The sequence below is a fragment of the Xenopus tropicalis genome, chromosome 6 (assembly GCF_000004195.4).
Source record: "Xenopus tropicalis strain Nigerian chromosome 6, UCB_Xtro_10.0, whole genome shotgun sequence".
NCBI lineage: Eukaryota > Metazoa > Chordata > Amphibia > Anura > Pipidae > Xenopus > Xenopus tropicalis.
The window spans coordinates 1,354,521-1,380,277 of NC_030682.2; the positions used below are offsets into that span (position 1 = coordinate 1,354,521).

At 53.8% G+C, this 25,757-nt stretch overlaps 2 protein-coding genes across 2 annotated transcripts in view; both read right to left on the bottom strand.

Moving 5' to 3' along the window:
* Positions 1–345: 345 nt before the first annotated feature.
* Positions 346–15,368, bottom strand: cdk5 (cyclin-dependent kinase 5). Its single transcript, NM_001079308.1, has 12 exons — positions 15,302–15,368; positions 4,231–4,319; positions 4,084–4,151; positions 3,877–3,937; positions 3,418–3,474; positions 2,641–2,736; positions 2,210–2,284; positions 2,029–2,125; positions 1,709–1,778; positions 1,511–1,571; positions 1,125–1,205; positions 346–919 (listed from the first exon to the last, which is right to left on the bottom strand). Exons 1-12 carry the CDS (start codon positions 15,336–15,338, stop codon positions 833–835), a joined length of 879 nt encoding a protein of 292 aa, NP_001072776.1. The 5' UTR covers positions 15,339–15,368; the 3' UTR covers positions 346–832.
* Positions 15,369–17,564: 2,196 nt separating this feature from the next.
* Positions 17,565–25,757, bottom strand: part of abcb8 (ATP binding cassette subfamily B member 8) — a 28,478-nt gene continuing 20,285 nt past the window's right edge. The window contains exons 14-16 of the mRNA XM_031903240.1: positions 19,260–19,407; positions 18,851–19,101; positions 17,565–17,671 (exon numbers count right to left, since the gene is read on the bottom strand). Of these exons, the coding sequence (XP_031759100.1) occupies positions 17,582–17,671; positions 18,851–19,101; positions 19,260–19,407 (489 nt within the window). The 3' untranslated portion in view covers positions 17,565–17,581. The remainder of the gene's footprint in view (positions 17,672–18,850; positions 19,102–19,259; positions 19,408–25,757) is intronic.

Sequence of the window (25,757 nt, forward strand, 5' to 3'; positions counted from 1 at the left end):
AATATAAATAACCAGCAGCCACGTTGCTTACCCACAATCCTTCAGTCTGCTCTCTGGGGGTTCTTCCACTCATCCCCCCCATTCCATAGAGTTTCCCACAATGTGAGGCTGGAGCAGCAGTAATGGGGGGCGGGGCTATCCTGAAGGCCAATAATATGCCCACATGTGTGCCACTCCCTCCCACGAGAGGCTGGGCCAATCAAATGAGACTTTCAATGAGACACAGTTTAGGGGGTACAATAAGAGGCTGAAGACGTCTGGGGGGGGGGTCAGTAAAATAACTGCATTTCTAAGAATGATGGGAAAATTTACAGGGAAAAATAAACAAAATTCATACAAATAATCCAACATAATTAATTAATATTAAAATATACACCTGATACCTGGGGGGGAGGAGTTCATGCCTCCCAAATAAATAATAAGGGGGAGGAGCCCTCTGATGTCTGGGGGGAGAACATTACGGGGAGGGGCATCCGGATGGGAAGGGCTGAGCCTGAACCAATGGCAGCCGTAGCGTTAGGCCTCTGGCACTTAAGCAGTTAAATGTTCTGGGGTAACTGGTTGCACCCCGAATCCATCACTTTATTCCAGTAGTGGGCATGGCCAGTCACATGATCCTCCGGCCAGTGCAGGATCAGGAACCAATGACAGCGCAGGGCCCCACAGACTGGCAGCCAATCAGAATGTTGATTCTTCCCCGGCTGCGCTGGCCATGGGCGGAGTCAGTGCCAGTAACTGGCGGGTCGCTGGGGGAGGTGTGACAGTTGGTGACATCAGAGACACAGAAGGGCAGGGGGGGACATGATCTTCAGGGCTCAGAGGGAAGGGCAGGTTACGGGGGGCAAAAGTCAGCAAAGTAAGGGTGCTGGAGGGCCTCATCCGCACAGATTCTCTGCACCGGGTTGCACTTCAGCAGATTCTGCAGGGAGAAAGGGGCAACAGTGTGGGTGCCTGGCGTATGTACCCTCAGCCCCGCCCACTCCATCCCCCCAGCCCCGCCCACTCTACACATTCCCCCTACCCCCTTCTTCTTCTCCAGCCCCTCTCCACCCTTCAAGCCTGTTATTTGCCCTTCCTGCTATCCCCCCCCCGCACAGGATCCGACCCCAGGGCCCCTTACTTACCTGCAGCAAGTCCCGCCCCGTGGCATTCAGCTTGGGCACAACGTTCACTAGAGACATGGTGGCGGGGTACATGGGGTAGGGCTGTGAAGTGCAAAGGCAACCGTCAGACTGGCACAGTGTGGGGCACGGGGGCAATAGATTTACTGCCCCAACCCTACAGGACTGAAACTAAGGCCCCCAAAGGGCAATCTCCAAATCAGTCCTGAAGTAATTAGGCCACACCTCTATCACACCCTCCACCCCCTTCAGGGAACATTAACCCCAGACATGCCAGGAAACCCACTGCAGAAAGGCAGTCAGCTCTTTAGCATTGATATCTCCAGAAATCGTCCATCCCCCCCTGTACCCCCAGTCCCCCCATACCCCCCCCCCCATACCCTCGGTACCTTATAGTCGGGAAGTTTGGTCATGGCTGGCCACTGCTCCTCCGTGGGGGTCCCCAGCAACGTGCGCGTGTTAAGGGCAAGAACATGAAAACCCATGCATGGGGGGGCACACACCCCTACCCACCCCAAACCAACCCCCCTGAGGGCAGGAACAGCTCCCATGGGGCCCAACCCTTGCCTTAAAGGCCCCAAGGATATCGGAAGATCCTCTTCAGTTGGTCGTCGACATCATTTCCGGGAAACAGTGGGCGGCCGGCATTGGCCAACTCTGTGGGGGCAACATGACACCCCCAAGTGTTAGTGCGACACAATAAGGTGGGGTTATCCCTAGGGCCCCTAAATGCCTCTCTAGTTACCCCCACCCAGCACAACATGGCCTGTCATTCCCCCCAAACACCTGTCCCTTGCCCCCCAATAATCCTGCTGGCACCCCAATAATCCTGCTGGCACCCCAATAATCCTGCTGGCACCCCAATAATCCTGCTGGCACCCCATTATTCCTGCTGGCACCCCAATACCTGCAAATATGCAGCCGGCCGACCACATATCTATGGAGGTGGAGTAGAGTTTAGCCCCAAAGAGCACGTCGGGGGGCCGGTACCAGAGGGTAACCACCTGAAAGGATAAAGGAATTGGCACACAGACTGCCACATACATCTGCCCCCCCCCCCCCCCCCAGATACCCCCAGTGGTACTTACCTCAGCCGAGTAACATCGCACCGGGATCCCAAAGGCACGAGCCAATCCGAAGTCTGCCAGCTTCAGCTCCCCATTCTGCACAGAGATTGGTCAAACACTGGGTTATACATGAAATGGCTGCAGCACCACCTGGTGCCCGTACCAGCCCATGCCAGTCCCACTACTGGCACCACTGGTAGGACTGGCACCATTGGTAGGACTGGCGCCGCTGGTAGGACTGGCACCGCTGGTAGGACTGGCACCGCTGGTAGGACTGGCACCGCTGGTAGGACTGGCACAACTGGTAGGACTGGCGCCACTGGTAGGACTGGCGCCACTGGTAGGACTGGCAGTGAGCTGGGGTACTAGGGGGCACCATGGGAGAACCTCACATACATATTTCCATATCTGCCCCATGCCCAGTAAGTGCCCCAGGAAGGGGCAGGACTCACCCTGTTGATGAGCAGGTTCTGTGGCTTCAGGTCCCGGTGCAGAACATTCCGGCTGTGGCAGAACCCCAGGCCCTTCAGCAGTTGGTACATGAACGACTATGGGGGCAACAGAACAGCAATGTCAGGTGACCGGGCAGGTACCCCCATACCCTATACAGGGGGGGAAGCCAGGGGCCTACAGTAAGGGCCACAGCCATACAGGGGGGGAAGCCAGGGGCCTACAGTAAGGGCCACAGCCATACAGGGGGGGAAAGCCAGGGGCCTACAGTAAGGGCCACAGCCATACAGGGGGGAAGCCAGGGGCCTACAGTAAGGGCCACAGCCATACAGGGGGGAAGCCAGGGGCCTACAGTAAGGGCCACAGCCATACAGGGGGGGGGAAGCCAGGGGCCTACAGTAAGGGCCACAGCCATACAGGGGGGGGAAGCCAGGGGCCTACAGTAAGGGCCACAGCCATACAGGGGGGGAAGCCAGGGGCCTACAGTAAGGGCCACAGCCATACAGGGGGAAGCCAGGGGCCTACAGTAAGGGCCACAGCCATACAGGGGGGGAAGCAGGGGCCTACAGTAAGGGCCACAGCCATACAGGGGGGAAGCCAGGGGCCTACAGTAAGGGCCACAGCCATACAGGGGGGGGAAGCCAGGGGCCTACAGTAAGGGCCACAGCCATACGGGGGGGAAGCCAGGGGCCTACAGTAACAGTAAGGGCCACAGACAAACAGGTAGAATGGGCACAATTGGAGCAGTACAGAACCAGCACCCTCCCAACCCCACTCACCTTCACTATCTCTGGGTCCAGGTCCCCATTGCAGCTGTCGAAATACTTCTTCAGATCCTGAGAGAAACATGGGGGGGTGGGGGAATTAGGGGACCCGGAATGTGAGTGGGAGGCGGTCTGTGTAGCAGGGCGGGGCATCGCCAGTCTGCAGCCAATGGGTGTACGCGCCAGGCAGCCAATGGGTGTACGCGCCAGGCAGCCAATGGGTGTACGCGCCAGGCAGCCAATGGGTGTACGCGCCAGGCAGCCAATGGGTGTACGCGCCAGGCAGCCAATGGGTGTACGCGCCAGGCAGCCAATGGGTGTACGCGCCAGGCAGCCAATGGGTGTACGCGCCAGGCAGCCAATGGGTGTACGCGCCAGGCAGCCAATGGGTGTACGCGCCAGGCAGCCAATGGGTGTACGCGCCAGGCAGCCAATGGGTGTACGCGCCAGGCAGCCACCCCCCCCAGTACCCACCTGGTCACAGTACTCAAACACCAGCGTCAGCTTCTTGTCACTGTGCAGCACATCATGTAACCTGTGGGGGCAGAACCGTGGGTCAGAACCAGCACCCATGGGTGGGGCATTCACTCACATACACCTGGGAGGGTTCAGCCAAAGGGTGACTAACAGGACTGGCACAAAGCCGCACCCCCAGGCAGACAATGGGGGGGGGGCACTTACCTGACGATGTTCTTGTGCTTGAGTTCCTTGAGGAGGCAGATCTCCCGCAGCGCTGAGCTTGGCACCCCCTGTTTTATAGCAAGAGACACAGTGTCACCCCCACACTGTAACCTGCCCCTCCCACAATCCTCTGGGGCCCCCACTCACCTCATCATCGTCATCAAGGCGCACTCGTTTCAGCGCCACAATCTCATGGGTCTCCCGGTTCTTGGCCTTGAACACTGTCCCATAGGTACCTGTAAGGCAGCCCAGTGAGAAACGGGGGCGCGGGGGGGGGGGGGGGGAGAGAGAGGGGCGAAGGCTGGGGGGGGGGGGGGGAGAGGAACAGAGGGGCACAGGCTGGGGGGATAGAAAGGGGCACAGAGTGCGGAGGGGAAGGAACAGAGGGGCGCAGAGTGCGGGGGGGAAGGAACAGAGGGGCGCAAAGTGCGGGGGGGAAGGAACAGAGGGGCGCAGTGTGCGGGGGGGAAGGAACAGAGGGGCGCAGAGTGCGGGGGGGAAGGAACAGAGGGGCGCAGAGTGCGGGGGGGGAAGGAACAGAGGGGCGCAGAGTGCGGGGGGGGAAGAACAGAGGGGCGCAGAGTGCGGGGGAAGGAACAGAGGGGCGCAGAGTGCGGGGGGAAGGAACAGAGGGGAGCACAGGGCGGGGGGAAGGAACAGAGGGGAGCAGAGATCGGGGGGGGGGGGAGGAACAGAGGGGCGCAGAGTTCGGGGGGGGAGGAACAGAGGGGCGCAGAGTGCGGGGGGGGGGAGGAACAGAGAGGCGCACAGTTCGGGGGGGGGAGAAACAGAGGGGCAAAGAGTGCGGGGGGGGAGGAACAGAGTGGCGCAGAGTGTGGGGGGGTGAAACAGAGAGGCGCAGAGTGCGGGGGGGGGGGAACAGAGAGGCGCAGAGTGCAGGGGGGGTGAAACAGAGAGGCGCAGAGTGCGGGGGGGGGGGAACAGAGAGGCGCAGAGTGCAGGGGGGAGGAACAGAGGGGCGCACAAGTACAAAGAAGGGCCCCAGTCCCCAAGCTGCACATAACAGAGCCCGGTCACACACACACATATCCAGGTATCTCTTACCCACAATTCCCTGCTCTCTGTCCCTCTCACACACACACACACACACACACATCCAGGTATCCCTTACCCACAATTCCCTGCTCTCTGTCCCTCTCACACACACACACACACACATCCAGGTATCCCTTACCCACAATTCCCTGCTCTCTGTCCCTCTCACACACACACACATCCAGGTATCTCTTACCCACAATTCCCTGCTCTCTGTCCCTCTCACCACACACACACACACACACACACACATCCAGGTATCCCTTACCCACAATTCCCTGCTCTCTGTCCCTCTCACACACACACACACACACATATCCAGGTATCTCTTACCCACAATTCCCTGCTCTCTGTCCCACACACACACACACACACACACACATCCAGGTATCTCTTACCCACAATTCCCTGCTCTCTGTCCCTCACACACACACACACACACACACACACACACACACACACATATCCAGGTATCCCTTACCCACAATTCCCTGCTCTCTGTCCCTCACACACACACACACACACACACACACACACATATCCAGGTATCTCTTACCCACAATTCCCTGCTCTCTGTCCCTCACACACACACACACACACACACATATCCAGGTATCTCTTACCCACAATTCCCTGCTCTCTGTCCCACACACACACACACATATCCAGGTATCCCTTACCCACAATTCCCTGCTCTCTGTCCCTCACACACACACACACACACACACATATCCAGGTATCCCTTACCACAATTCCCTGCTCTCTGTCCCTCACACACACACACACACACACACATATCCAGGTATCTCTTACCCACAATTCCCTGCTCTCTGTCCCTCACACACACACACACACACACACATATATATCCAGGTATCTCTTACCCACAATTCCCTGCTCTCTGTCCCTCACACACACACACACATATCCAGGTATCTCTTACCCACAATTCCCTGCTCTCTGTCCCTCACACACACACACACACACACACACACATATATATCCAGGTATCCCTTACCCACAATTCCCTGCTCTCTGTCCCACACACACACACACACACACATATCCAGGTATCCCTTACCCACAATTCCCTGCTCTCTGTCCCTCACACACACACACACACACACACACACACACACATACACATATCCAGGTATCCTTACCCACAATTCCCTGCTCTCTGTCCCTCACACACACACACACACACACACACACATATCCAGGTATCCCTTACCCACAATTCCCTGCTCTCTGTCCCTCACACACACACACACACACATATCCAGGTATCCCTTACCCAAAATTCCCTGCTCTCTGTCCCACACACACACACACACACACACACACACACACATATCCAGGTATCCCTTACCCACAATTCCCTGCTCTCTGTCCCTCACACACACACACACACATATCCAGGTATCCCTTACCCACAATTCCCTGCTCTCTGTCCCTCACACACACACACACACACACACATATCCAGGTATCCCTTACCCACAATTCCCTGCTCTCTGTCCCACACACACACACACACACACACACACACATATCCAGGTATCCCTTACCCACAATTCCCTGCTCTCTGTCCCACACACACACACACACACACACACACACACACACACATATCCAGGTATCCCTTACCCACAATTCCCTGCTCTCTGTCCCACACACACACACACACACACACATATCCAGGTATCCCTTACCCACAATTCCCTGCTCTCTGTCCCACACACACACACACACACACACATATCCAGGTATCCCTTACCCACAATTCCCTGCTCTCTGTCCCTCACACACACACACACACACACACACATATCCAGGTATCCCTTACCCACAATTCCCTGCTCTCTGTCACACACACACACACACACATCCAGGTATCCCTTACCCACAATTCCCTGCTCTCTGTCCCTCTCACACACACACACACACACACACACATATCCAGGTATCCCTTACCCACAATTCCCTGCTCTCTGTCCCTCACACACACACACACACACACACACATCCAGGTATCCCTTACCCACAATTCCCTGCTCTCTGTCCCTCACACACACACACACACACACACACACACACACACACACACACACACACACACACACACATATCCAGGTATCCCTTACCCACAATTCCCTGCTCTCTGTCCCTCACACACACACATATCCAGGTATCCCTTACCCACAATTCCCTGCTCTCTGTCCCTCACACACACACACACACACACACACACACATATATATCCAGGTATCTCTTACCCACAATTCCCTGCTCTCTGTCCCTCACACACACACACACATATCCAGGTATCTCTTACCCACAATTCCCTGCTCTCTGTCCCTCACACACACACACACACACACACACACATATATATCCAGGTATCTCTTACCCACAATTCCCTGCTCTCTGTCCCTCACACACACACACACACACACACACACATATATATCCAGGTATCCCTTACCCACAATTCCCTGCTCTCTGTCCCACACACACACACACACACACACACATATCCAGGTATCCCTTACCCACAATTCCCTGCTCTCTGTCCCTCACACACACACACACACACACACACACACACACATATCCAGGTATCCCTTACCCACAATTCCCTGCTCTCTGTCCCTCACACACACACACACACACACACACACACACACACATCCAGGTATCCCTTACCCACAATTCCCTGCTCTCTGTCCCACACACACACACACACACACACACACACACACACATATCCAGGTATCCCTTACCCACAATTCCCTGCTCTCTGTCCCTCACACACACACACACACACACACACACATATCCAGGTATCCCTTACCCACAATTCCCTGCTCTCTGTCCCTCACACACACACACACACATATCCAGGTATCCCTTACCCACAATTCCCTGCTCTCTGTCCCTCACACACACACACACACACACACATATCCAGGTATCCCTTACCCACAATTCCCTGCTCTCTGTCCCACACACACACACACACACACACACACACATATCCAGGTATCCCTTACCCACAATTCCCTGCTCTCTGTCCCACACACACACACACACACACATATCCAGGTATCCCTTACCCACAATTCCCTGCTCTCTGTCCCTCACACACACACACACACATATCCAGGTATCCCTTACCCACAATTCCCTGCTCTCTGTCCCACACACACACACACACACACACACACACACATATCCAGGTATCCCTTACCCACAATTCCCTGCTCTCTGTCCCACACACACACACACACACACACACACACACACACACACACACATATCCAGGTATCCCTTACCCACAATTCCCTGCTCTCTGTCCCACACACACACACACACACACACACATATCCAGGTATCCCTTACCCACAATTCCCTGCTCTCTGTCCCTCTCACACACACACACACACACATCCAGGTATCCCTTACCCACAATTCCCTGCTCTCTGTCCCTCTCACACACACACACATCCAGGTATCTCTTACCCACAATTCCCTGCTCTCTGTCCCTCTCACACACACACACACACACACATCCAGGTATCCCTTACCCACAATTCCCTGCTCTCTGTCCCTCTCACACACACACACACACACACATATCCAGGTATCTCTTACCCACAATTCCCTGCTCTCTGTCCCACACACACACACACACACACACACACACACACACACACACACACACATCCAGGTATCTCTTACCCACAATTCCCTGCTCTCTGTCCCTCTCACACACACACACACACACATATCCAGGTATCTCTTACCCACAATTCCCTGCTCTCTGTCCCACACACACACACACACACACACACACACACACACACACACACACACACATCCAGGTATCTCTTACCCACAATTCCCTGCTCTCTGTCCCACACACACACACACACACACACACACACATATCCAGGTATCCCTTACCCACAATTCCCTGCTCTCTGTCCCTCACACACACACACACACACACACATATCCAGGTATCTCTTACCCACAATTCCCTGCTCTCTGTCCCACACACACACACACACACACATATCCAGGTATCCCTTACCCACAATTCCCTGCTCTCTGTCCCTCACACCACACACACACACACACACATATCCAGGTATCCCTTACCCACAATTCCCTGCTCTCTGTCCCTCACACACACACACACACACACACACACACACACACACATCCAGGTATCTCTTACCCACAATTCCCTGCTCTCTGTCCCTCACACACACACACACACACACACACACACACACACACACACACACACACATATATATCCAGGTATCTCTTACCCACAATTCCCTGCTCTCTGTCCCTCACACACACACACACATATCCAGGTATCTCTTACCCACAATTCCCTGCTCTCTGTCCCTCACACACACACACACACACACACACACACACACATATATATCCAGGTATCTCTTACCCACAATTCCCTGCTCTCTGTCCCTCACACACACACACACACACACACACACATATCCAGGTATCTCTTACCCACAATTCCCTGCTCTCTGTCCCACACACACACACACACACACACACACATCCAGGTATCTCTTACCCACAATTCCCTGCTCTCTGTCCCTCACACACACACACACACACACACATATCCAGGTATCCCTTACCCACAATTCCCTGCTCTCTGTCCCTCACACACACACACACACACACACACACACACACACATATCCAGGTATCTCTTACCCACAATTCCCTGCTCTCTGTCCCTCACACACACACACACACACACACATATCCAGGTATCTCTTACCCACAATTCCCTGCTCTCTGTCCCACACACACACACACACACATATCCAGGTATCCCTTACCCACAATTCCCTGCTCTCTGTCCCTCACACACACACACACACACACACACATATCCAGGTATCCCTTACCCACAATTCCCTGCTCTCTGTCCCTCACACACACACACACACACACACATATCCAGGTATCCCTTACCCACAATTCCCTGCTCTCTGTCCCTCACACACACACACACACACACACACACACATATATATCCAGGTATCTCTTACCCACAATTCCCTGCTCTCTGTCCCTCACACACACACACACACACACACACACACACCACACACACAATATATATCCAGGTATCCCTTACCCACAATTCCCTGCTCTCTGTCCCTCACACACACACACACACACACATATCCAGGTATCCCTTACCCACAATTCCCTGCTCTCTGTCCCACACACACACACACACACACATATCCAGGTATCCCTTACCCACAATTCCCTGCTCTCTGTCCCTCACACACACACACACACACACACACATATCCAGGTATCCCTTACCCACAATTCCCTGCTCTCTGTCCCACACACACACACACACACACACACACACACACATATCCAGGTATCCCTTACCCACAATTCCCTGCTCTCTGTCCCACACACACACACACACACACACACACACACACACACACACATCCAGGTATCCCTTACCCACAATTCCCTGCTCTCTGTCCCACACACACACACACACACACACACACACACACACACATATCCAGGTATCCCTTACCCACAATTCCCTGCTCTCTGTCCCACACACACACACACACACACACACACACACACACCACACACACACACACATCCAGGTATCCCTTACCCACAATTCCCTGCTCTCTGTCCCACACACACACACACACACACACACACACACACATATCCAGGTATCCCTTACCCACAATTCCCTGCTCTCTGTCCCTCACACACACACACACACACATATCCAGGTATCCCTTACCCACAATTCCCTGCTCTCTGTCCCACACACACACACACACACACACACACACACACACACACATATCCAGGTATCCCTTACCCACAATTCCCTGCTCTCTGTCCCTCACACACACACACACACACACACATATCCAGGTATCCCTTACCCACAATTCCCTGCTCTCTGTCCCCACACACACACACACACACACATATCCAGGTATCCCTTACCCACAATTCCCTGCTCTCTGTCCCTCACACACACACACACACACACATATCCAGGTATCCCTTACCCACAATTCCCTGCTCTCTGTCCCACACACACACACACACACACACACACATATATATCCAGGTATCCCTTACCCACAATTCCCTGCTCTCTGTCCCACACACACACACACACACATCCAGGTATCCTTACCCACAATTCCCTGCTCTCTGTCCCACACACACACACACACACACACACACACACATCCAGGTATCCCTTACCCACAATTCCCTGCTCTCTGTCCCACACACACACACACACACACACACACACATATCCAGGTATCCCTTACCCACAATTCCCTGCCTCTCTGTCCCTCACACACACACACACACACATATCCAGGTATCCCTTACCCACAATTCCCCTGCTCTCTGTCCCACACACACACACACACACACACACACACACATATCCAGGTATCCCTTACCCACAATTCCCTGCTCTCTGTCCCTCACACACACACACACACACACATATCCAGGTATCCCTTACCCACAATTCCCTGCTCTCTGTCCCTCACACACACACACACACACACACACACACACACACACACATCCAGGTATCCCTTACCCACAATTCCCTGCTCTCTGTCCCACACACACACACACACACACACACACACACACACACACACATATCCAGGTATCCCTTACCCACAATTCCCTGCTCTCTGTCCCACACACACACACACACACACATATCCAGGTATCCCTTACCCACAATTCCCTGCTCTCTGTCCCTCACACACACACACACACACACACACACACATATATATCCAGGTATCCCTTACCCACAATTCCCTGCTCTCTGTCCCTCACACACACACATATCCAGGTATCCCTTACCCACAATTCCCTGCTCTCTGTCCCACACACACACACACAACACACACACACATATCCAGGTATCCTTACCCACAATTCCCTGCTCTCTGTCCCTCACACACACACACACACACACATATCCAGGTATCCCTTACCCACAATTCCCTGCTCTCTGTCCCACACACACACACACACACACACACACACACACATATCCAGGTATCCCTTACCCACAATTCCCTGCTCTCTGTCCCACACACACACACACACACACACACACACACACACATCCAGGTATCCCTTACCCACAATTCCCTGCTCTCTGTCCCACACACACACACACACATATCCAGGTATCCCTTACCCACAATTCCCTGCTCTCTGTCCCTCACACACACACACACACACACACACACACACACACACACACACATATCCAGGTATCCCTTACCCACAATTCCCTGCTCTCTGTCCCACACACACACACACACACACACACACACACACACACATATCCAGGTATCCTTACCCACAATTCCCTGCTCTCTGTCCCTCACACACACACACACACACACATATCCAGGTATCCCTTACCCACAATTCCCTGCTCTCTGTCCCTCACACACACACACACACACACACACACACACACACATATCCAGGTATCCCTTACCCACAATTCCCTGCTCTCTGTCCCTCACACACACACACACACACACATATCCAGGTATCCCTTACCCACAATTCCCTGCTCTCTGTCCCTCACACACACACACACACACACACATATCCAGGTATCCCTTACCCACAATTCCCTGCTCTCTGTCCCACACACACACACACACACACACACACACACACATCCAGGTATCCCTTACCCACAATTCCCTGCTCTCTGTCCCACACACACACACACACACACACACACACACACACACACACACATATCCAGGTATCCCTTACCCACAATTCCCTGCTCTCTGTCCCTCACACACACACACACACACACACATATCCAGGTATCCCTTACCCACAATTCCCTGCTCTCTGTCCCTCACACACACACACACACACACACACACACACACACACACACACACACATATCCAGGTATCCCTTACCCACAATTCCCTGCTCTCTGTCCCTCACACACACACACACACACACATATCCAGGTATCCCTTACCCACAATTCCCTGCTCTCTGTCCCTCACACACACACACACACACACATATCCAGGTATCCCTTACCCACAATTCCCTGCTCTCTGTCCCACACACACACACACACACACACACACACACAACACATCCAGGTATCCCTTACCCACAATTCCCTGCTCTCTGTCCCACACACACACACACACACACACACACACATATCCAGGTATCCCTTACCCACAATTCCCTGCTCTCTGTCCCTCACACACACACACACACATATCCAGGTATCCCTTACCCACAATTCCCTGCTCTCTGTCCCACACACACACACACACACACACACACACACACACACACATATCCAGGTATCCCTTACCCACAATTCCCTGCTCTCTGTCCCACACACACACACACACACACACACAACCACACACATATCCAGGTATCCCTTACCCACAATTCCCTGCTCTCTGTCCCTCACACACACACACACACACACACACACACACACACACATATCCAGGTATCCCTTACCCACAATTCCCTGCTCTCTGTCCCACACACACACACACACACACACACACACACACACACATATCCAGGTATCCCTTACCCACAATTCCCTGCTCTCTGTCCCACACACACACACACACACACACACACACACACACACACACACACACACATATCCAGGTATCCCTTACCCACAATTCCCTGCTCTCTGTCCCTCACACACACACACACACACACACACACATATCCAGGTATCCCTTACCCACAATTCCCTGCTCTCTGTCCCTCACACACACACACACACACACACATATCCAGGTATCCCTTACCCACAATTCCCTGCTCTCTGTCCCTCACACACACACACACACACACACACACACACACACACACATATCCAGGTATCCTTACCCACAATTCCCTGCTCTCTGTCCCTCACACACACACACACACACACATATCCAGGTATCCCTTACCCACAATTCCCTGCTCTCTGTCCCTCACACACACACACACACACACATATCCAGGTATCCCTTACCCACAATTCCCTGCTCTCTGTCCCACACACACACACACACACACACACACACACACACACACACATCCAGGTATCCCTTACCCACAATTCCCTGCTCTCTGTCCCACACACACACACACACACACACACACACACATATCCAGGTATCCCTTACCCACAATTCCCTGCTCTCTGTCCCTCACACACACACACACACATATCCAGGTATCCCTTACCCACAATTCCCTGCTCTCTGTCCCACACACACACACACACACACACACACACACACACACACATATCCAGGTATCCCTTACCCACAATTCCCTGCTCTCTGTCCCACACACACACACACACACACACACACACCACACACACACATATCCAGGTATCCCTTACCCACAATTCCCTGCTCTCTGTCCCTCACACACACACACACACACACACACACACACACACACACACACACACACACACACATATCCAGGTATCCCTTACCCACAATTCCCTGCTCTCTGTCCCACACACACACACACACACACACACACACACACACACACACATATCCAGGTATCCCTTACCCACAATTCCCTGCTCTCTGTCCCACACACACACACACACACACACACACACACACACATATCCAGGTATCCCTTACCCACAATTCCCTGCTCTCTGTCCCTCACACACACACACACACACACACACATATCCAGGTATCCCTTACCCACAATTCCCTGCTCTCTGTCCCTCACACACACACACACACACACACACACACACACACACACATATCCAGGTATCCCTTACCCACAATTCCCTGCTCTCTGTCCCTCACACACACACACACACACACACACACACACACACACAGTAGCTGCTGGGGAGGGATACTGGGAGTTGTAGTTGAATACGGACCAGGCCGCACTACAAGTGACGGGAGTCCCAGCCAGTGACAGAGCAGAAGGAGCCGGAGGGCCCCCCCCCCAGCAGACACACGGCCCGGGGGCCACTCACCTTCCCCGATCTTCTCCAGCTTCTCGTACTTCTGCATGATAGCACCGGCAGGCCGCCCTCACTGTTCCACTCAGTACGCATGCGTACAGACCCGCCCCGGAAGGAGACTTCAGCCAATCCAATCTGTGCTACTGGATTCCCCTCTTACTGAGCGCTGTGCGGCAGGGTTAGCCCCGCCCAGTCTGTCACGGAGAAGCGGTTACCATGGAGACAGTAGGAATGGGACGCTTTGTGGGGGCGGGGAGGCGGCCATGTTGGTACACCCATCTATGCAGCTTTGTCCCCTGCAGTAGCGCTGTCCTTTCCTTATAAAGCTGCTAATAGTGTTTGAGAGAGAAATAGGGGTGGGAGTAGGGCACTGAGCTATGGAATCCTGGGGTTATTGGCCTCACAATGCGCCTACAGAGGGATATGGCGTGTTGCTTTGTGTGTATCAGGCTGAGGGGTAGAGACCGGTAACTACCATACAGCAGGGTACAGACCTCTCCCTCAGCTCTGTGACATCACACACGGGGTGCCGGAGCTCCATGACGTCACACACGGGGTGCCGGTGCTCCATGACGTCACACACGGGGTGTCAGAGCGCCATGACATCACACACAGGGTGCCAGTGCTCAATGACATCACACACAGGGTGCCAGAGCTCAATGACATCACACACAGGGTGCCAGAGCTCAATGACATCACCCACAGGGTGCCGGTGCTCCATGACATCACACACGGGGTGCCGGTGCTCCATGACATCACACACAGGGTGCCGGTGCTCGATGACATCACACACGGGGTGCCGGTGCTCCATGACATCACACACAGGGTGCCAGAGCTCAATGACATCACCCAGAGGGTGCCAGTGCTCCATGACATCACACACAGGGTGCCAGTGCTCTATGACATCACACACAGGGTGCCAGTGCTCGATGACATCACACACGGGGTGCCGGTGCTCCATGACATCACACACGGGGTGCCAGGGCTCAATGACATCACCCACAGGGTGCCAGTGCTCGATGACATCACACACGGGGTGCCGGTGCTCCATGACATCACACACAGGGTGCCAGTGCCCTATGACATCACACACAGGGTGCCAGTGCTCGATGACATCACACACGGGGTGCCGGTGCTCCATGACATCACACACGGGGTGCCAGGGCTCAATGACATCACCCACAGGTGCCAGTGCTCGATGACATCACACACGGGGTGCCGGTGCTCCATGACATCACACACAGGGTGCCAGTGCCCTATGACATCACACACAGGGTGCCAGTGCTCGATGACATCACACACGGGGTGCCGGTGCTCCATGACATCACACACGGGGTGCCAGGGCTCAATGACATCACCCACAGGGTGCCAGTGCTCGATGACATCACACACAGGGTGCCGGTGCTCCATGACATCACACACGGGGTGCCAGTGCCCTATGACATCACACACAGGGTGCCAGAGCTCCGTGATGTTTTTACAGGTATGGGGGTGACTGTGATAATAATAATTAGCTGTGCTGTATGGGGGGGGGGCAGAATGGGGCAGTAAGGCAGCCGGCTGTGGTTCTGTTGGTGGTACTTGCCAGGAGAGCAGCGGGTCAGTAGGAATCCACCCTGTGCCCCCAGGGGGGCAGGAAGCAGAGAGGGTGGGACTGGCACAGTATATGGAAATAAGGCTTTTATTGAGCCAAGAGTCCAACCCACACACCTCATCTTACCCAGACACACCGGCCTATGGCTGCAGGATTAAAGGGCAAGTATGCCTGCACTAGAAGCCATAATGAATTATACACTTACAGGCATTTCCTCTCATGGTTCCGCCCAGCTGGCTGTTCTCTGGCAACGTGCTGGTGCCAGGCTGGGACCCGGAGGTACTGCTATCGGGCCAATGGGGGGGCAGCTATAATGGGTAAGTGCCAGTATGTACAGAGGAACAGAAGCGTTACTGCAGTTGGTACTGAGGTTTCTGCTGGAAGTCTTATGGGCTGATCCGCTTTGCTCCTAGTTATTCCCAATGGAAAAGACTTAGATATAAGATTCCCGCTAGGAAAATAGAATATAGTGAGGGGGTTCCTAGATGCTCAGTAGGGCCCCTTACACCCCACAGGGAGCCCCAGGAGGGCCCATACTCCCCATCCCTGCACAGTGCAATGGAGACCAGTTAGTATCGGGCCCCTGTAAAACCCCAGGCGAGAGTAAGTGCCGTTACCCAGAGGCCGCAGGCAGGGCCCATAACAGTCACTGCAGGGGGCCCGTGAGGTATGTGTTTGCTCAGTCTTTTCTCCCTGTGTTACTGGGCCTCCTGCGACTCCTGGTTCTGACGACGTATCAGATCTGCATAGAGTCCTCCTCTCCTGAGCAGGTCCTGGTGGGTCCCAAACTGGGGGAACAAGATGGAATGAATCTTAGCGATAAAATATTATATCTCCACTGCTCCATCCTTACTAGCCCAGCCAATCAGCTCTTGTACCCTTTGGATCAGCCCAGCCAATCGGCTCTTGTACCCTTTGGATCAGCCCAGCCAATCGGCTCTTGTACCCTTTGGATCAGCCCAGCCAATCGGCTCTTGTACCCTTTGGATCAGCCCAGCCAATCGGCTCCTGTACCCTTTGGATCAGCCCAGCCAATCGGCTCCTGTACCCTTTGGATCAGCCCAGCCAATCGGCTCTTGTACCCTTTGGATCAGCCCAGCCAATCGGCACTTGAACCCTTTGGAGCAGGCCAGCCAATCGGCACTTGAACCCTTTGGATCAGGCCTGCCAATCAGCTCATGTACCCTTTGGATCAGCCCAGCCAATCAGCTCATGTACCCTTTGGATCAGCCCAGCCAATCGGCTCCTGTACCCTTTGGATCAGCCCAGCCAATCGGCTCTTGTACCCTTTGGATCAGCCCAGCCAATCAGCACTTGTACCCTTTGGATCAGCCCAGCCAATCGGCTCTTGTACCCTTTGGATCAGCCCAGCCAATCAGCTCATGTACCCTTTGGATCAGCCCAGCCAATCGGCTCCTGTACCCTTTGGATCAGCCCAGCCAATCGGCACTTGTACCCTTTGGATCAGCCCAGCCAATCAGCACTTGTACCCTTTGGATCAGCCCAGCCAATCGGCTCCTGTACCCTTTTGATCAGCCCAGCCAATCGGCTCTTGTACCCTTTGGATCAGGCCAGCCAATCAGCTCATGTACCCTTTTGATCAGCCCAGCCAATCGGCTCTTGTACCCTTTGGATCAGCCCAGCCAATCGGCACTTGAACCCTTTGGATCAGCCCAGCCAATCAGCTCATGTACCCTTTGGATCAGCCCAGCCAATCAGCTCATGTACCCTTTGGATCAGCCCAGCCAATCAGCTCATGTACCCTTTGGATCAGCCCAGCCAATCAGCTCATGTACCCTTTGGAGCAGACCAGCCAATCGGCACTTGAACCCTTTGGATCAGCCCAGTCAATCGGCTCTTGTACCCTTTGGATCAGCCCAGCCAATCGGCACTTGAACCCTTTGGATCAGGCCAGCCAATCGGCACTTGAACCATGTAGTTTATGGCAGCCAATCAGCACCTCTTACCTCAGCCACTTGGCCTTTTGACAGAACCACAATGAAATCTGCCTCAGAAATGGTGCTGAGCCGATGAGCGATAACCAGAACCGTGCGCCCCGACCTGGCCCGATCCAGCGCCACCTGTACCGCCCTCTCTGACTCTGTATCCAGTGCGCTTGTGGCTTCATCCAGGATCAGGATCTTGGGATCTTTCAGTAGCGCTCGGGCAATAGCCACCCGCTGCTTCTGCCCCCCTGAGAGGGTCACCCCGCGCTCCCCTAAATCAGCACAGGGACAGAAATGGGTGGAGCTTAAATTTACTAACAGAAGAGGAGGAGCCAATGGAACAAACTTTACTAAGAAACACAATGGGTTTAGGGTGTGGCACAGAACAATAGGAAGGGTGGGGAGAAATATAATAACGGGGGGGGCGCACCCAGCATGGTGTTGTATCCCTCCGGGAAGCTGCGGATGAAGCTGTCTGCGTTGGCCTGTATGGCGGCTTCATGGACTTCAGCATCCGTGGCATCCGGCCTCCCAAAGCGTATGTTCTCTATAATGGTGGTGCCAAACAGAACCGGCTCCTGGGAACCCAGAACAGTACCAGCGTCAGGGCCCCTCAGCCCATAGCAAAGTTACACATATATATAGAAACATTGGGGTAACAGTCACCCCGCTATAGTTCCAGGGTCACACGCACACACACACAGTGGCTGCACACATATCCAGGTAACCCCTACCCACAATTCCTGCTCTCTGTCCCTCACACACACACACACACACACACACACACACACACATATCCAGGTATCCCTTACCCACAATTCCCTGCTCTCCTGTCCCCACACACAACACACACACACCACATATCCAGGTATCCCTTACCCACAATTCCCTGCTCTCTGTCCCTCACACACACCACACACACACACACATATCCAGGTATCCCTTACCCACAATTTCCCTGCTCTCTGTCCCACACCACACAACACACACACACACACACACACACATCCAGGTATCCTTACCCACAATTCCCTGCCTCTCTGTCCCACCACACACACACACACACACACAAACACACACACACACATATCCAGGTATCCGTTACCCCCAATTCCCTGCCTCTCTGTCCCTCACACACACACCACACACACACACATATCCAGGTATCCCTTACCCACAATTCCCTGCTCTCTGTCCCTCACACACACACACAACACACACAACCACACACCACACACACAATTCCAGGTATCCCTTACCCACAATTCCTGCTCTCTGTCCCTCAACACACAACACACACAATCACACATATCAGGTATCCCCTTACCCACAATTCCCTGCTCTCTGTCCCTCACACACACACCACACACACCACACATATCCAGGTATCCCTTACCCACAATTCCCTGCTCTCTGTCCCACAACACACACACACACACACACACACACACACACACATCCAGGTATCCTTACCCACAATTCCCTGCTCTCTGTCCCTCACACACACACACACACACACACATCCACAACACACATTCCAGGTATCCCTTACCCACAATTCCCTGCTCTCTGTCCCTCACACCACACACACACACATATCCAGGTATCCCTTACCCACATTCCTTGCTCTCTGTCCCACACCAACAACACACACTACACACACACACACACACACATATCCAGGTATCCCTTACCACAATTCCCTGCTCTTGTCCCCACACACACACCACACACCACACAACACACACACAACATATCCAGGTATCCCTTACCCACAATTCCCTGCTCTCTGTCCTCACACACACACACAACACACACACACACACACACACCACATATCCAGGTAATCTTACCCAATTCCCTGCTCTCTGTCCCACACACACACACACACACACACACACACATATTCCAGGTATCCCTTACCCACAATTCCCTGCTCTCTGTCCCACACACACACACACAACACATCACACACACACACACACACACACACACATATCCAGGTATCCCTTACCCACAATTCCCTGCTCTCTGTCCCTCAACACACACACACACCACCACACACACATATCCAGGTATCCCTTACCCACAATTCCCTGCTCTCTGTCCCTCACACACACACACACACACACACATATCCAGGTATCCCTTACCCACAATTCCCCTGCTCTCTGTCCTCACCACACACACACACACACACACACCACACACACACACATATCCAGGTATCCCTTACCACAATTCCCTGCTCTCTGTCCCTCACACACACACACACACACACATATCCAGGTATCCCTTACCCACATTCCCTGCTCTCTGTCCCTCACACAACACACACACACACATATCCAGGTATCCCTTACCCACAATTCCCTGCTCTCTGTCCCACACACACACCACACACACAACACACACACACACACACACACATCCAGGTATCCCTTACCCACAATTCCCTGCTCTCTGTCCCACACAAACACCACACACCACACACACACACACATATCCAGGTATCCCTTACCCCACAATTCCCTGCTCTCTGTCCTCACACACACACATCACACATATCCAGGTATCCCTTACCCACAATCCCTGCTCTCTGTCCCACACACACCACACACACACACACACACACATCACACACATACACATATCCCTTACCCACAATTCCTGCTCTCTGTCCCACACCACACACACACAACACACACACACACACACACACATTCCAGGTATCCCTTACCCACAATTCCCTGCTCTCTGTCCCTCACACACAACCACACACACACACACACACACACACACACACACACACACACACACATATCCAGGTTATCCCTTACCCACAATTCCCTGCTCTCTGTCCACACACAACACACACACACACACACACAACCACACACCACACATATCCAGGTATCCCTTACCCACAATTCCTGCTCTCTGTCCCACACACACACACACACACACACACACACACACAATATCCGGTATCCCTTACCACAATCCCTGCTCTCTTCCTCACACACACACACACACACACACACATATCAGTATCCTTACCCACAATTCCCTGCTCTCTGTCCCTCCACACACCCAACACACACACACACACACACACACATATCCAGGTATCCCTTACCCACAATTCCCTGCTCTCTGTCCCTCACACACACACACACACACACACACACACACACACACAGTAGCTGCTGGGGAGGGATACTGGGAGTTGTAGTTGAATACGGACCAGCGCCGCACTACAAGTGACGGGAGTCCCAGCCAGTGACAGAGCAGAAGGAGCCGGAGGGCCCCCCCCCAGCAGACACACGGCCCGGGGGCCACTCACCTTCCCCGATCTTCTCCAGCTTCTCGTACTTCTGCATGATAGCACCGGCAGGCCGCCCTCACTGTTCCACTCAGTACGCATGCGTACAGACCCGCCCCGGAAGGAGACTTCAGCCAATCCAATCTGTGCTACTGGATTCCCCTCTTACTGAGCGCTGTGCGGCAGGGTTAGCCCCGCCCAGTCTGTCACGGAGAAGCGGTTACCATGGAGACAGTAGGAATGGGACGCTTTTGTGGGGGCGGGGAGGCGGCCATGTTGGTACACCCATCTATGCAGCTTTGTCCCCTGCAGTAGCGCTGTCCTTTCCTTATAAAGCTGCTAATAGTGTTTGAGAGAGAAAATAGGGGTGGGAGTAGGGCACTGAGCTATGGAATCCTGGGTATTGGCCTCACAATGCGCCTACAGAGGGATATGGCGTGTTGCTTTGTGTGTATCAGGCTGAGGGGTAGGACCGGTAACTACCATACAGCAGGGTCAAGACCTCTCCCTCAGCTCTGTGACATCACACACGGGGTGCCGGAGCTCCATGACGTCACACACGGGGTGCCGGTGCTCCATGACGTCACACACGGGGGTGTCAGAGCGCCATGACATCACACACAGGGTGCCAGTGCTCAATGACATCACACACACAGGGTGCCAGAGCTCAATGACATCACACACAGGGTGCCAGACGCTCAATGACATCACCCACAGGGTGCCGGTGCTCATGAACATCACACACGGGGTGCCGGTGCTCCATGACATCACACACAGGGTGCCGGTGCTCGATGACATCACACACGGGGTGCCGGTGCTCCATGACATCACACACAGGGTGCCAGAGCTCAATGACATCACCCAGAGGGTGCCAGTGCTCCATGACATCACACACAGGGTGCCAGTGCTCTATGACATCACACACAGGGTGCCAGTGCTCGATGACATCACACACGGGGTCGGTGCTCCATGACATCACACACGGGGTGCCAGGGCTCAATGACATCACCCACAGGGTGCCAGTGCTCGATGACATCAACACGAGGGGTGCCGGTGCTCCATGACATCACACACAGGGTGCCAGTGCCCTATGACATCAACACACAGGGTGCCAGTGCTCGATGACATCACACACGGGGTGCCGGTGCTCCATGACATCACACACGGGGTGCCAGGGCTCAATGACATCACCCACAGGGTGCCCAGTGCTCGATGACATCACACAGGGGTGCCGGTGCTCCATGACATCACACACAGGGTGCCAGTGCCCTATGACATCACACACAGGGTGCCAGTGCTCGATGACATCACACACGGGGTGCCGGTGCTCCATGACATCACACACGGGGTGCCAGGGCTCAATGACATCACCCACAGGGTGCCAGTGCTCGATGACCATCACACACAGGGTGCCGGTGCTCCATGACATCACACACGGGGTGCCAGTGCCCTATGACATCACACACAGGGTGCCAGAGCTCCGTGATGTTTTTACAGGTATGGGGGTGACTGTGATAATAATAATTAGCTTGTGCTGTATGGGGGGGGGGCAGAATGGGGCAGTAAGGCAGCCGGCTGTGGTTCTGTTGGTGGTACTGCCAGGAGAGGCAGCGGGTCAGTAGGAATCCACCCTGTGCCCCCAGGGGGGCAGGAAGCAGAGAGGGTGGGACTGGCACAGTATATGGAAATAAGGCTTTTATTGAGCCAAGAGTCCAACCCAACACACATCAATCTTACCCGCAGACTATATATCCAGGTATCTCTTACCCACAATTCCCTGCTCTCTGTCCTCACACCCACACACACACACTAGCGACACCACACACATCACACACACATATATATCCAGGTATCCCTTACCCACAATTCCCTGCTTCTGTCCTCACACACACACAACACACAACCACATATCAGGTATCCTTTACCACAATTCCCGCTCTTGTCCCACACACAGTACACAGATGACACACCACACATATCCAGGTATCCTTACCCACAATTCCCTGGCTCTCTGTCCCTCACACACCCACACACAGATTATACTTATCACACACACATAATCCAGTATCCCTTACCCACAATTCCTGCTCTCTGTCCCACACACACACACACCACACACACATTGCACACACACATATCCAGGTATCCCTTACCACAATTCCTGCTCTCTGTCCCACAGCACCACAGCACACATCAACACACAACGAACCTTATGTACACGACACACGCACATCCAGGTAATCCCTTACCTCACAATTCCCTGCTCTCTGTCCGCACACACACACACACACAGCACACACACACACACCACATATCCAGGTATCCTACCCACAATTCCTGCTCTCTGTCACACCGACACACACGACACACACACATCACACGACAACACACACACACACGAACATCCAGGTATCTCCTTACCACAATTCCCTGCTCTCATGTCCACCACACACATACACACATCCACACCACACACACACACATATCCAGGTATCCCTACCCACAATTCCCTGCTCTCTGCCTCACATTTTAACACACACACACACACATATCCAGGTATCCCTTACCCAAATTCCCCTGCTCTCTGTCCACACACACACACACACACACACACACAACACACACACACATATCCAGCGGTATCGCTTACCCACAATTCCCTGCTCCCTGTCTCACAAGTCACACACCACACACTAAACATTCCAGGTATCCTATACCCACAATTCCACTGTCTCTGTCCACACACACACACCACACAACATATCCAGGTATGCCCTTACCCAACAATTCCCCTGCTCTCTTGTCCCTACAACACACACAACACACGCCACATATCCAGGTATCCCTTACCACAATTCGCCTGCTCTCTGTCCACACACACACAAACCAGAATGCCACAAAATCACACATATATATCCAGGTATCCTACCCCATTCCCTGCTCTCTGTCCCACACACACACACACACCAATCCAGGTATCCTTACCCACAATTCCTGCTCTCTGTCCACAACACACACACACACACACACACACACACATCCAGCGTATCCTTAACCCACAAAATTCCCTGCTCTCTGTCCCAACCACACCACACACACACACACACACACACTATCCAGGTATCCCTTACCCACCAATTCCTGCTGCTTCTGTCCCGTCACACACACACACACACACATATCCAGGTATCCTTACTCACAATTCCCTGCTCTCTGTCCCACACCACACACACACACACACACACCACATATCCAGGTTATCGCTTAACCCCAATTCCTGCTCTCTGTCCCTGCACACACACACACAACACCCACATATCCAGATATCCTTACGCACAATCCCTGCTCTCTGTCCCTCCACACACACAACACACACACACCACACACACACACACATCCAGGTTCCTTACCCAACACAATTCCGCTGCTCTCTGTCCCACAACACAGCACACACACACACACACACACACAACACACACACATATCCAGGTATCCTTACCCACAATTCCCTGCTCTCTGTCCCACAACACACACACACACACATATCCCCAGGTATCCCTTACCCACAATTCCCTGCTCTCTGTCCCTCACACACCAGCACAC